General features: G+C 44.3%; 1 protein-coding gene and 1 non-coding gene across 2 annotated transcripts; both read left to right on the top strand.

Moving 5' to 3' along the window:
* Positions 1–6,692: 6,692 nt before the first annotated feature.
* RPS20 (ribosomal protein S20) lies at positions 6,693–7,738 on the top strand. The gene is given in 4 exon segments (XM_077758270.1): positions 6,693–6,847; positions 7,044–7,143; positions 7,450–7,551; positions 7,554–7,738. Coding segments are annotated over 4 exon segments (357 nt in total). The 5' UTR covers positions 6,693–6,844; the 3' UTR covers positions 7,706–7,738.
* On the top strand, positions 7,315–7,381 carry LOC144226750 (small nucleolar RNA U54). Its single transcript, XR_013333728.1, has one exon. It is a non-coding gene; the product is annotated as a small nucleolar RNA U54 (small nucleolar RNA).
* Positions 7,739–12,852: the final 5,114 nt, after the last annotated feature.

Consider the following 12,852-nt stretch of genomic DNA (forward strand, 5'->3'; position numbering starts at 1 on the left):
ACTGTCCAGCGGCCACGGTCCAGCGCCGCCGGGGTCAGAAGAGCGTACAGCAGCATCGGGGCTCAGCCCCGGGTCCCCACTGGCGGCCCTTTCTGCGGCATACCCTCCAAAGCCAGTTCTGCGGCCCTGCCACGTTTTAATTTGCTTAAAGTGACCCGGAAGTGATCTCTGTAGACTGCAACCAGGGATCTTGAGCGACGTGCCTCCTCTAAGGCCGTTGCTGACCGCACAGCTTCTATACCCATATCCTGTGTTGTTTTCCTCACAGAATTTATCACTGCTGAAATTCCTGCTTATCTTACAGCCAGCTGCCTGTCTCTTCCACTAAAAGCATGTTCCGAAGGCAGAAATGAAAGCAAGCGCCTTGTTTTCCATCATATTCCCAATGCCTCTAACTCTGCCTAAGCATAATAGTCGATCCATAAACATCTGTGGAATGAATAGATTTAATAAAAGAAAGTAAAAAAGGGGGCGCCTGGGTGGCTCATTTGGTTAAGCATCTGACTCTTGATTTCAGCCCAGTGCATGATCTCACGGTTCGTGAGATCAAGCCCCACATTGGGCTCTGTGCGGAAGGTGTGGAGGCTACTTGGGATTCTCTATCTCCCTCTCTCTCTCTGCCCCTCCCCTCATGCTCTCTCTCTTTCAAAATAAACTTTAAAAAAAGGAAAGCAGAAAGAGACAATGTCTGAACTTGAAGTGGGTTTCAAATGACTAATTTATCAGTAGAGAATTAAGAGCTCTCAAATTACAATGAGAAGTTTGGCTCTAAAGAACATCAAGGGAGGTACTGAAGCTACTCTAAAGTCAGTCCTCAGCACACAGTGCCAATCGGAGTCACCCATGGAGACAGGCTGACTGGAGGAAAACTAAGATGAGCCTCGTAATTAGGAGAAAGTGCCACCTCCATGCTGTTGACAGGCCAGCAACATTTCACAAAGGCAACAGGCAGGAACTCTGAAGAACATGTATCTCCCATACAAGTAGCCTATAATTCTACCTTCCCTGCAACAACACGGGCAAAGCGGTTCAACACTGCCTGATCAAATACTACCTCAGGTCTGGGGACTTCCAGATGACCCTTGTCAGCTCATTGTATCCATTCCAACATGTTGTGTGTGTACAATGTAGTCGTCATCTGTTGCTGAATAGCCAGTTATCACACACGCAGCAGATGGAAACAACACAATCACTATCTCACGGTGTCCGTGGATCTGGAATCCAGGCTCAGCTTAGGAAGCTCTCTGCTCAGGGGCTCTTGTTTAAGGATGCACTCAAGGTGGAGGGGGCAAGATGGCGGAGAAGTAAGGAGCTCCGTACTTGCACTCGCACTCATACATCACACGGAAAAGATCTGAAGNATCGGCCAGGGCTGCGGTCTCGTCTGAAAGGAGAGATCTGCTTCCAGAGTCACAGGGTTGTTGGCAGAATTCAAGTTCTTCGGGGCTGTTGGCCTGGAAGACCTGTGGGTTCTTGCTGGCTGTGGGCCACAGGCTGCCCTCATTTCCTCGCCCCACGGGTCCCTCCCTGTAGCAGCTCCCAACATGACGGCTTCATCAGAGCTAACAAGGGAGAGAGTCATCCAGCTAGACAGGCGTCAGAACCCTATTTAATCTATTCACGAAAGTAACATCCCGGCACTTCAGCCAATTTCTAGTGTTCAGAGGCAAGTCGCATGTTCCCACACTCGGGGGGCGGGGCTTCCACAGGGGCGTGAATAACAGGTGGTGGAGGTCACTGCGGGCCGCACCTGAGGCTGTCCACCACGCGAGCGCAGTGCGGCAGAATCAGTGTGTGGTGAAAAGCTATAGGCCCCAATCTTCTCATGGAAGGAGGCAAATGGTAGAAATATTTTCTAAAAACGTGTGCCAAGTCTATGCACCATGAAAAGCCCAACCCCAGGGGGGTAAATCTGTACCTGGCTCCCCTTTATGGTATCAGGACCACAAAAGTGTGACCATGGGCGTCCTCTGCAGGTTATCTGCTACAACTAGGACATGGCACTAGGCAACGGAAGCAGACCAGCTTTTCAGGTTGTAGTTCAAGAAACGCTGGAATCTTTCGGCCTGCAGGGAACGGGAGAAACAAAGCAGGGAAAGAAGGAGCCTGAGGTCTGGTGGACAGGACATTGTTTCCACCCCAACAAAGAATTTGGAGAGCTCTGCAATGGAAACATGGTTGAAAATTACCAACCCAACACATGCTCCATGGGAATCCTTCTCAAAGAAAAGATCTGTGTCCCTAGTCCTGTTACATCGCTCGCTTTTGTGAAACCATTTTATTTTTAATTTTTTTAATTTTAATTTCTAGGAGAGAGAGAGAGAGACAGCGTGAGCAGGGGAGGGTCAGAGAGAGGGAGTCACAGACTCTGAAACAGGCTCCAGGCTCTGAGCTGGCAGTCAGCACAGAGCCCAACGCGGGGCTCGAACTCACCAACCGCGGGATCATGACCTAAGCGAAAGTCGGACGCTTAACCGACCAAGCCACCCAGGCGCCCCTGTGAAACCATTTTAATGAGCAAATAGAGTTAACTGGACTTGGGGATCTACAGGACTGCAAACTGGAAAAAAATGAAAAGAGTTAAAAAAAAAAAAAGATTCTGGAGGCACCCAGGTGGCTTGGTTCATTGAGTGTCTAACTTTGGCTCAGGTCATGATCTCACGGTTCTTGAGTTTGAGCCCCCTGCCCGGCCCTTCACGCCCCCCCTCAGGCTCTGTGCTGATAGCTTGGAGCCTGGAGCCTGCTTCAGATTCTATGTCTCCTTCCCTCTCTGCCCCTCCCCTGCTCACACACACACACACACACACACTCTCTCTCTCTCTCTCTCTCTCTCTCTCAAAAATAAACAATTTAAAAACTTTTTTAAAATAAGGGTGCTGCCTTACAATGACACATATTAGTAGCTCAGTAAAATTCCTGATCTCAACTAGAGTAAAATACAAAAAGCCTTTCTATGCTTTTATACCTCGCAGGTAAGTACAACCACTAGTGATAACGTTAAGGGCTCTATAAATGAGAGACACCATAGTGTAGTGGCTAAGGGTACAAACTCTAGAGTTTGACTGCATAGGTTCAGACACCGGCTTTTCCTGTGACCTTGGGCAGCCCACCTAACCTCAGCTTCCTCATGTATAAAATACGAATGACAGCACTTACGTTCCAGGGGTTGACGTGAAGATCAAACAAACTGATATGAATACAGTACTGACTACTGTCATGGACCCAGCACTGTTCTAAGTTCTCACATGTAATCCTAGTAAACCACAAGGAATTGTCTCCACATTTCACTCCCCTACCAGTACAACACAGCTAACCACAAGAGAATGTTTTAAACTCTTTCTGGTTTTAGTCTTAAATTTCAGACTGAAGAGTTTTAATACAAATTTTTTTAGATCAAAGATTCTGCAAATAAAACAGTGTCTAAACAGCCACTTGACCCATTCATTTGAAAATTTGCCTTTATTGTGGCGCCTGGGTGGCCCAGTCGGTTGGGCGTTCGACTTCGGCTCAGGTCATGATCTCACGGTTCGTGGGTTCGAGCCCCGCGTCAGGCTCTGCGTTGACAGCTCAGAGCCTGGCGCCTGTTTCAGATTCTGTGTCTCCCTCTCTCTCTGACCCTCCCCTGCTCACGCTGTCTCTCTCTCTCTGAAATAAAAAACATTACAAAATAAAATTTAAAAAATACAATTAAAAAAAGAAAATCTGCCTTTATTATTTTACCAATATACACATCTGTACCGTGAATTAAGTAGTTTTGAACTTCGATTAATTTCCTTTCGTAAGTAGTACGATGACACTGTCATTACAGCAAAAGACCAGTAGATGGCTGTCCACAGAAAGGAACAAACACCCACACAAGATCATTTTAAGAGACCTACAAAAATCAGCAAAGGAAGGCTATGAACAGAGGTGTTGAAAATGTAAGAATATTTTTACTTTAAAATGAAATGTATAAGTAATTTCATTTTCTCACAGTAAAACCTTCACTAGCCTGCTAGAAGAAGCATCTATTTGAGAATATCCTTCCCAAAGGGCAGCTGACATAACACCAAAGTATTTATAATTTTGTAATATGCGTATCCTCTGATTAAGGATATCTAGTAATTGATCTATGACATTAAGGATGGGATTCTGTATTTTCTTCTTTTGGATAAATTGTTAACTTTCACTTTTTCCTCCCATGAATATCTTACCTCTAGTGTTTGAACATTACATTTTTAATTAAACTGTGGGAATTACTCAGGGCATCTGGGTGGCTCAATCGGTAAAGCGTCCGACTTTGGCTCGGGTCATGATCTGTGGTTCGTGAGTTTGAACCCCGAGTCGGGCTCTGTGCTGACACCTCAGAGCCTGGACCCTGCTTCAAATTCTGTGGCTCCCTCTCTCTGCCCCTCGCCTGCTCACATTCTGTGCCTCTTTCTCTCTCTCTCAAAAATAAACATTAAAAAAAAATTTTTAACGTGGTAACTACAGGAGCTATTAACTTCAAAGAGAAAAATACAACACAGTGTTTGAACTAAACATAAATTTGAAAATAGTGATGTCACAATGGAATACTACTTGGCAAAGAGAAAGAATGAAATCCTGCCATTTGCAGCAATGTGGACGGAACTGGAGGGTATTATGCTGAATGAAATAAGTCAATCAGAGAAGGACAGATACCATGTTTTCACTCATCTGTGGATCTTGAGAAATCCATGGGGGAAGGGAAGCAGAAAAAATAGTTACAAACAGAGAGGGAGGGAGGCAAACATAAGAGACTCTTAAATACAGAGAACAAACTGAGGGTTGATGGGGGGCGGGGGACAGAGGGAAATGGGGGATGGGCATTGAGGAGGGCACTTGGGATGAGCGCTGGGTGTTGTATGTCAGTGATGAACCACAGGAATCCATCCCCAAAACCAAGAGCACACTTCACACACTGTATGTTAGCCCATTTGAAAATAAATTGTATTTTTTTAAATGAAAGTAGAGATGCTTTCATTACATTTTTCTTTTTTTAAATTTTCATTACAGTTTTCTAATATGATCTCAGCCAGGTGTTTTCTTAGCTCTAGTCACATCAAGTATTTTTCCCATACATGCTGGGCCACATTTTGCCTTTTTCTATACTGAAATTCTTTCCTCTGGTCAAGGAAGTTAATTTGTTCACCATTTTCTCCAGTGCTTGAAGGGAAAGTTAAACCTAAGAATAGATGTACCAGATTTGTTCCTTAAAAAAACAAAAATAAAAATCACAAAAACACATCTCAAGCACTCCTATTGGTCACCATCATAATAAGTTAAAGCCCTAAGTTATGAAGTCTCATTTAGAGTACAGCCAGTAAATTAAGTATTCAGTTTTCCAGATCTTTCTGCTGCAAATTCTATGATATCTTTTTTACAGCCAATGGATGACATTTTAGAATAACTGAACCGGAGGGGCACCTGGGTGGCCCAGTTGGTTTAGCATCTGACTTCCGCTCAGGTCATGATTTCCCAGTTTGTGAGTTTGAACCCCACATCAGGCTCAGAGCCTGGAGCCTGCTTCGGATTCTGTGTCTCCTCTCTCTCTCTGTTCCTCCCCCGCTTGCACTCTGTCTCTCGCTCTCTCTCAAAAAGAAATAAACATTAGAAAAAAACTTTTTAAAGAATAACTGAACTAGAAATATACACATTTTAATATTGAAATTAATTGTGAAATGGCCGAAAAATCTAGTATACATATTTTTGTGAGTCAAAGCAAGCCAGCTGTTAGCTCTGCCCAATTATCACCAAATAAGTTAGTGCTGTTATTTCATGAAAGTTTCAAATAGAATTTCCCTTCAAGGAATAGAAGAGAAGGGCTCAAGAAGGAGCCCTGCTTCGAGGGGTCAGAGCTCTGTCCTTCACCAGTTCAGTGTCTGAGCAGATAACTCTTCTGCACTCAGCACTTCACCTGTAAAATAAGGAGGTTATTTACTCTTCCTTCTGCCCTGTACCAAAACCCATCTTGCCTATTTCGTTCTACTTAACCACTCTGCATTTTTAGGTCCATGTGTGCACTTTATGCTCTGTGTCCTGGCGACCCACGTCAACTGACACTCCGGCGATCCTGAAGGGTCTTACCCGAACCTTCTCCGAACAGAGCAGGGAGAGAGAACCTGCGTCTCCAGACTGCACCGCTGGATGCACCACGCGCTCCAGGATAATCCCAGCAGCCATGCATCACTTTCCCGGAGGGAAAGAACCCAAGTGCCGGTGCTTTCTAGAAAAGGACTAGATGCTTCTACAGGTCTGCGAAGCCAGAAGACAAAGTAGCACGAAAAGGCATTTCAGGCTATGAAAAACAACTGCCTGCTAATTTTAAAAACGACACGCACCGGCTGTCGGTCATTTTTCCTAATACCCACGTGAGTTAAACTCGGAGCCTTTACCCACCTGCTCAGAGAACGAGGGATTCGGTTTGTAGGGGAAGGGACGTTTGCGCTGTAAAAACCACAAGAATCGTTTTGATTTTTGCAGAGACCGGGGGCAGATGCACCAGGCAGAGGCGCTTCTCGGGTTTTAGATCGCAACCTCCGGGGCATCTCTCGCAGGTGACTCAAGGACCGTGGCGGTGACCGCGCCGGCGCCAGACGCCGCCTCCCGGGGCTGTGACTCCGCCCGGCCGAGAGGGGGCGCCCGCGGCCGCCCCCTTCCCGCCAGNGGACCCGGATGCAGACGCCAGCGCGCTATATAAGCGCCGCGGAGGCCTCACCCCTTTCTCTTTGGGGAAAACGCGGTCGCGGCCGGCGCTGACCTCCGGAGGCGCCGCTCCTGCTCCTGACTCACCGCTGTTCGCTCTCGCCGAGGAACAAGTCGGTCAGGAAGCCGCGCCGCAGCCATGGTGAGGCGGGGGCGGCGCCGCGCGGTGCGGGACGTGGCGGGACTTGGCCCCTGCCTGGGACGCCCGCCGGGACGGGCGGAAACGCGAGCCTCCCTCGCCCGGGAAAGGGGCTCCTGAAGCGGTGGGGCAGCCTGGGGAGACTCGAGGAAGCATTTCCAGGCTTTTTAAAGCCCTGTTTTCGTTTGTGCAATGGCAGGCCTTTAAAGACACCGGGAAGACGCCCGTGGAGCCGGAGGTGGCGATTCACCGAATTAGAATCACTCTAACCAGCCGCAACGTAAAATCTTTGGAGAAAGGTGAGTACGATAGCTTTGGGGTGAGAGCTTGGGGCGCAGCCGACAAAAGCGATTAATTTGACTTGTTGCTGAGCACGAGGGGCTCGGAGAAGTCAAGTGGCGAGTTGGTGAACTTAAAAGCGCCAAGCGGGGATGACCTACTCTTGGCTGTCGGTGTCTTTAAGTCCGTGTTGGCGGTGAGGAGACGGTGACTATGCGGAGTTACGGTGATGGCTGTATACGCTATTCTGAGCCAGCATCAGTCAAGGCTTCTTGGGTTGGCCCGGGCCGTCTCGGAAACTGAAAGATGCTCTTCTTCCCCTGTAGTGTGTGCCGACTTGATCAGAGGCGCCAAGGAGAAGAATCTCAAAGTGAAAGGACCGGTTCGGATGCCCACCAAGGTGAAGGGAGGCAGAGGGGTGGGAGGGCCCNTGGTGAAGGTTCTAAGACTTGGGATCGGTTTCAGATGCGGATCCACAAGCGGCTGATTGATCTGCACAGTCCTTCCGAGATTGTGAAGCAGATCACCTCCATCAGCATTGAGCCGGGAGTGGAGGTTGAAGTCACCATTGCAGATGCTTAAGTCAGGCTTTTTAATAAATGGATTATCGGCTAACTCTTGTTGCCTTTCTTTCCTAGGACCATCGGGTCTGAGGAATTCGGAGTTGTGCCGTGAAAGTGAGTCCGCCTTTCAGGTGGAATTGTCAGAATTGGGTGAATATCCTGGGCTTGGCCTGTGTTTCCTTTAGAGGCCACCAAAGCAGTTCACACTTGAGAGCTGGATTGTATTCACAGAACACACGAAGACCCTACCATTGACAGATGCATACAGTGGTGGGTCATAACCGGCTGCATATCGGAGATTTTTCAAAGAACGTTATCTGGATCCTACCCCAACATTGTAGTTTTATGGATACAGGATGCTACCAACACAAGGTTTCTGGGATGCGGCTGACTTGAGAGCCTAATGCATCCTGGTGGGGAGGTAACTGGGAAGTAGTTCTGCCAGTTAATGTTATTCCTGGGGAGCAGGCTGAAGCACATGTTTTTGGAACCAGTTGCAGTTCTGCAGGCAGGTGTTTTGATTATATTTTCCATTGTTGGGTTAAAAGAAGTAAACCCGTTATTAGCGTTGGGGTTAAATCTGAGTATTTTATATACGGTCCTTGGGGTTTTTATTTAATATGGAGCTAGAGAAAACTGCCAAAAATGTTCTGACAAAAGTAAACTTCTGCACATTACAAAATGCCCTTAAAGTCCTCTTGATCAAATTTGCTGTTTAATACAGGGTTATAGTGATTAAATTCATGCCTTTACTCTGGGTTTAGGCTTAGACCTTCACTGGACTATCTTGACCACTGCCTTCATTTAACGTGTGTTCAAATTTACTTTGAGCTGGGATTTCTCTGTACATCCAGTTGTGTGCAAGATACTTAATGTACTTCCCAAGCTCAACCAGGACATGCCTATGATGAAAATTCTCTTCCCTCCTTAAAACTCTTGTTCTGTGTTCTTTCTCAGTCCATGATCACTATGTAGACCCATGGCCACTCAGAAATTGGAATCCTCCCCCCTTTTACTGCTTCCAATATCCAAGACCTTTCGATTCCACCTTTTTTTCTCTTAGACCTCAAAAAACAATTTGGACTTAAGGAACTTGAGTGGAACTGACTGTAAAGAACTATGCCAAGCTGATGACCTCACGAATTCCCAGATTTTTTTAAATTGAGAAACTAAAAGATTTCACTATGACTGTAATAAACATTCTGCAGTGAGTCTAGTGAAGGTTCTGAGGTAAGCAAGCAGTAATCCGTTCTTTCACAGAGGCTGCTTTGTTTAGAAATAAAGGAATTATTGATGAGAACTGACCTGTCCTCTAAAACAATTTTAAGCATTCTCTACATTGGCGACTGCTAAGGCATTATTTACATGTATCAGGTAAGATTATTTTAATACTTCAGTACCTGGCAATGTGTGGCCTCCACATAGAAGTATCTACAAGCTTGTTTTGATGATCGAAGTATATTGCAGCATAGGAGTCTGGAATACAGTTGATATCCCTAGAATTGGTTGGAAAACTAAATTCTGTGAAGATGTTAAAGCCACTTAGACCTAAAGAATAGATTGAGAAGAGTGCATCCAAAAATCTTGAAAGAGCAGCTTTAAGGCCTTGACAGTAGTTATGAATTTTAGCTCATGTGCCAAAGTAACGTACATCAGCAGTTGTGGTTTTTCACGCTCGGTTGTATTTAAGCTCTAGGTATTTAGAGAGCCCGTAATACAGCCAAAATACAGCACTTAAAGTTTTGGGAACTGCTATGGTCTTAAATTCCTCAAACATTTAAAAACATCTGTAACAACATGGAAATAAAACGCATGCAGGACCTTGGGATACTTCGTGCTGAACTAAAGATGGTTGAGTAGTGGTAATGGTGCCAGTGAGCGTGAGGCCAGCTTGTATGGGTTAGGGAGGTAAGGAAATACTGGAAGTTGGGAGGCCTCTCCAGTCCTTAACCTCCTTCCCTTTGGCTTTAACAGAATACTCACAACTTTGAGCTCAACATAAGGCAACAGAACCCACCTTGGCTGTGCATCACATGTCCTCACCTGAGCGCGCTAAGTGCAGGTGTGCAAGCTCTGTGGCCAGGAAGTAAACAGGCAAGAGAATGTAGAAGTAGAAATTCTTGGCCATGCAGTCTGGTCTGCTCCAAACATGGTTATTTAGAGATGTGGGCTTGATAACCTACTTCTTTGGGCCTCGGTTCTCATGCAAAATGAGAGTACCTCAAGAGCATATATGGGTGTTCCTTTCTCTAGGAGATGTTTTCCCAGCAAAACCAAAACTGGCTTGCTAAGGGCATAGATTCCCAGAGGGTAAGTTACACTGCTGGTCAATGGTATTAGGTCCAGTTACACTTCACTTGAGAAATACACCTGAATTCCCACGGGCACCGTCTTTCTAACTGCATCCTCCAAAAATGTGAACGTGTTGCTCTAACTGCTGGAGAACCTGGCCAGGCTAAGGCTTTATTTCAAAATAGGAGTCAAGTTAATTATTTCCTTCATTCCAGAAATAGTATATTTAACTTACATAGCAAGTTCAGCTTTTAGAACGAGGGAAGTGAATCCTTCCATACCTTTTCTGTAAACTGCCTTTTTTTCTTTACATAGAACCTACCCTCAGAGGTATTGTTAATGTATTCAAAATTTTTCATGTACATATGAAATTGTAGTCTATTTTCTCTTTAACCATATAAAATCTATATAATTTTTAAAAATTAGAATACTAAACATTGTTCTGTAAATTATTTTTATCATTAATTATGTATCTGGGAGAAATTTCTGTTAGTACATAGTTCATTTCTTTCAATGAATGTTGCATTATATGGATGCGCCTGAATTTAATTAGCCAGAATTTAACTAATTAACTTTAAGAACTAGTAATTTACTTAAGAACATTTACTATATTTCAGGTATGACGTTTTCTAAGTTTGATTCCACTCTTAGTCTGTTTTTACATAATGGAATTTTATGAACTATCTGAATCAATTCAGATGGTTTTTCCACCAATTCTTGGGATATTGGGTGTATTCCAAAGACTTGTGTGCTGCAGTATACTTTGATCATCAAAACAAACTTGTAGGTACTTCTACAAGAGGAGATAAAAGAGAAAGAGATAGGGGCGCCTGGGTGGCTCAGTTGGCTAAGCATCTGACTTCGGCTAAGGTCATGATCTCACGGTTCGTGGGTTCGCGCCCAGTGTCAGGCTCTGTGCTGACAGCTCAGAGCCTGGAGCCTGTTTCAGATTCTGTGTCTCCCTCTCTCTGACCCTACCCTGCTCATGCTCTTTCAGAAATAAAACATAAAAAATAATTTTTTTTGAAAAGAGGAAGAGAGATTTCCATCGTAGGGTATCAGAATTTTTAATTTTAAGATGTTACCAAATTGATGCCCTCAAATGAATGCACCTATTTATATTCCTACTAGTAGTGGAAGTGCAATAACAATCTGGCGAACAAAAATGTGTCCGTATTTTATCCCTGCCCTCCATTTGTTTCTGCGGCTCCTGTTGATTAGATGACCTTCTGAAGGTCCTGGATGCCTGTCAGCATTCTTTCACATGCTTTTTGAGTCTTTTTTAATCTTACAGTGTAGGATACATCCTTGACTTTCTCATCTAGCACTTATTGATTTAATTTTTCATTTTGGTAATCTTGGGGTTTTTTTTTAATGCCTCCATTCTGGAAAATTCAATCATAACAGAAGTAGAGGGAATGGTATAAGGAACCCATTCAGCTTCATGAACTGTCAACTGATGCCGGTCTTCATGTGTAACTTCACCCTCTCCCCCAACCGACCTTCAGATTATTATTATGAAGTAAATCCCAAACATTATATTATTATTATATATACACGGTTTTTAGTGTCTAAAGGACTCTTAATTGTTACTTTGTAATTATTTTTTTTTTCAGTTTAGTATTGCTAAGTATGTTCACTTTGCTGTGCAACAGATCTCCAGAAGTTTTCCATCTTGCAAAACAAAGTACGCACTGAATAACTCCCCATTCTACCCACCCCAACCCTTGCCAGCTACCATTTTAATCTTTGTGTTGATGAGTTTGACTACTTTAGATACTTCCTAGAAGTGGAATCATACAGTATTTCTCTTTGTGACTGGCTTATTTCATGTAGCACAATGTCCTTCAGCTTCATTTTTACACCATATGACAAGATTTCTTTCCCTGTAAAGGCTGAAAAATATTTCATTGCATGTATATACCACAATTCTTTATTCACTTACCCCTCCATGAATATTTGGGTGGCCTCCACCTTTCGACTAGTGTGAATAATGAGGCATTGAACACAGAAATACTAACACCTCTTCAAGACCNCCATATTTTTCATTTTTGAGAAACGCCCATAACACTTTCCATAGCAGCTGCACCATTTTACATTCTCAGCAACCACTCCAGTGCCCGCACATCCTCAACAACACATTTCCTAGCTTTTGAGAAATATCTGCAAGTTATTTGTCCATTTTTTTTAGTTAGGTCACACATGTTCTTGTTGGGTTGTAGGAGTTTTTTCTATATTCTGCATATTTAACTCATTATTAGAATTACGTGATTTGCAAATATTTTTTCCCATTCTATAGGTTGCCTTTTCACTGTTGATTGCTTCGTGTGCAGGCTTTCTAAAAGGTTGATACAGTCCCATTTGTCTATTTTTGCTTTTGTTGCCTATAATTGTGGGTGTCCTATCCAAGAAATCATTGCCAAATCCCGTGTCGTGAAACTATGTTTTCTTCCAGGAATTTTTTAGTTTAGATATTAGTCTTAAGTATTTTCCTATGTGTGTGTACCAGAGAGAGAGCATGTATGTGTGGTGCAGAGGGAGAGGGAGAGAATCTTAAGCAGGCTCCATGATCAGTGCAGAGTCCAACGCAGGGCTCAATCCCATGACCGTGAGATCGTGACCTGAGCCATAATCGAGTGGGATGCTTAACCCACTGAGCCACCCCTGTGGTTTAAGTCTGTAATCAGTTTTGAGTTAATTTTTGAATATGGGTTCGTAAGTTTGCATGTAGATATCCAGTTTTTCCAGCGTGGATCCACTGAAGAGACTGTTCTTTCCCCCACTGCGTGGTGGTCTTGGCACCCTGATTAAAAATCACTTGACCCTATATATGAGGGTCGAGGCATCCTTGCATTCCAGGAAAAAAATCCCTCT

The sequence above is a fragment of the Crocuta crocuta genome, unplaced genomic scaffold (assembly GCF_008692635.1).
Source record: "Crocuta crocuta isolate KB4526 unplaced genomic scaffold, BGI_CrCroc_1.0 scaffold338, whole genome shotgun sequence".
Classification (NCBI taxonomy): Eukaryota; Metazoa; Chordata; class Mammalia; order Carnivora; family Hyaenidae; genus Crocuta; species Crocuta crocuta.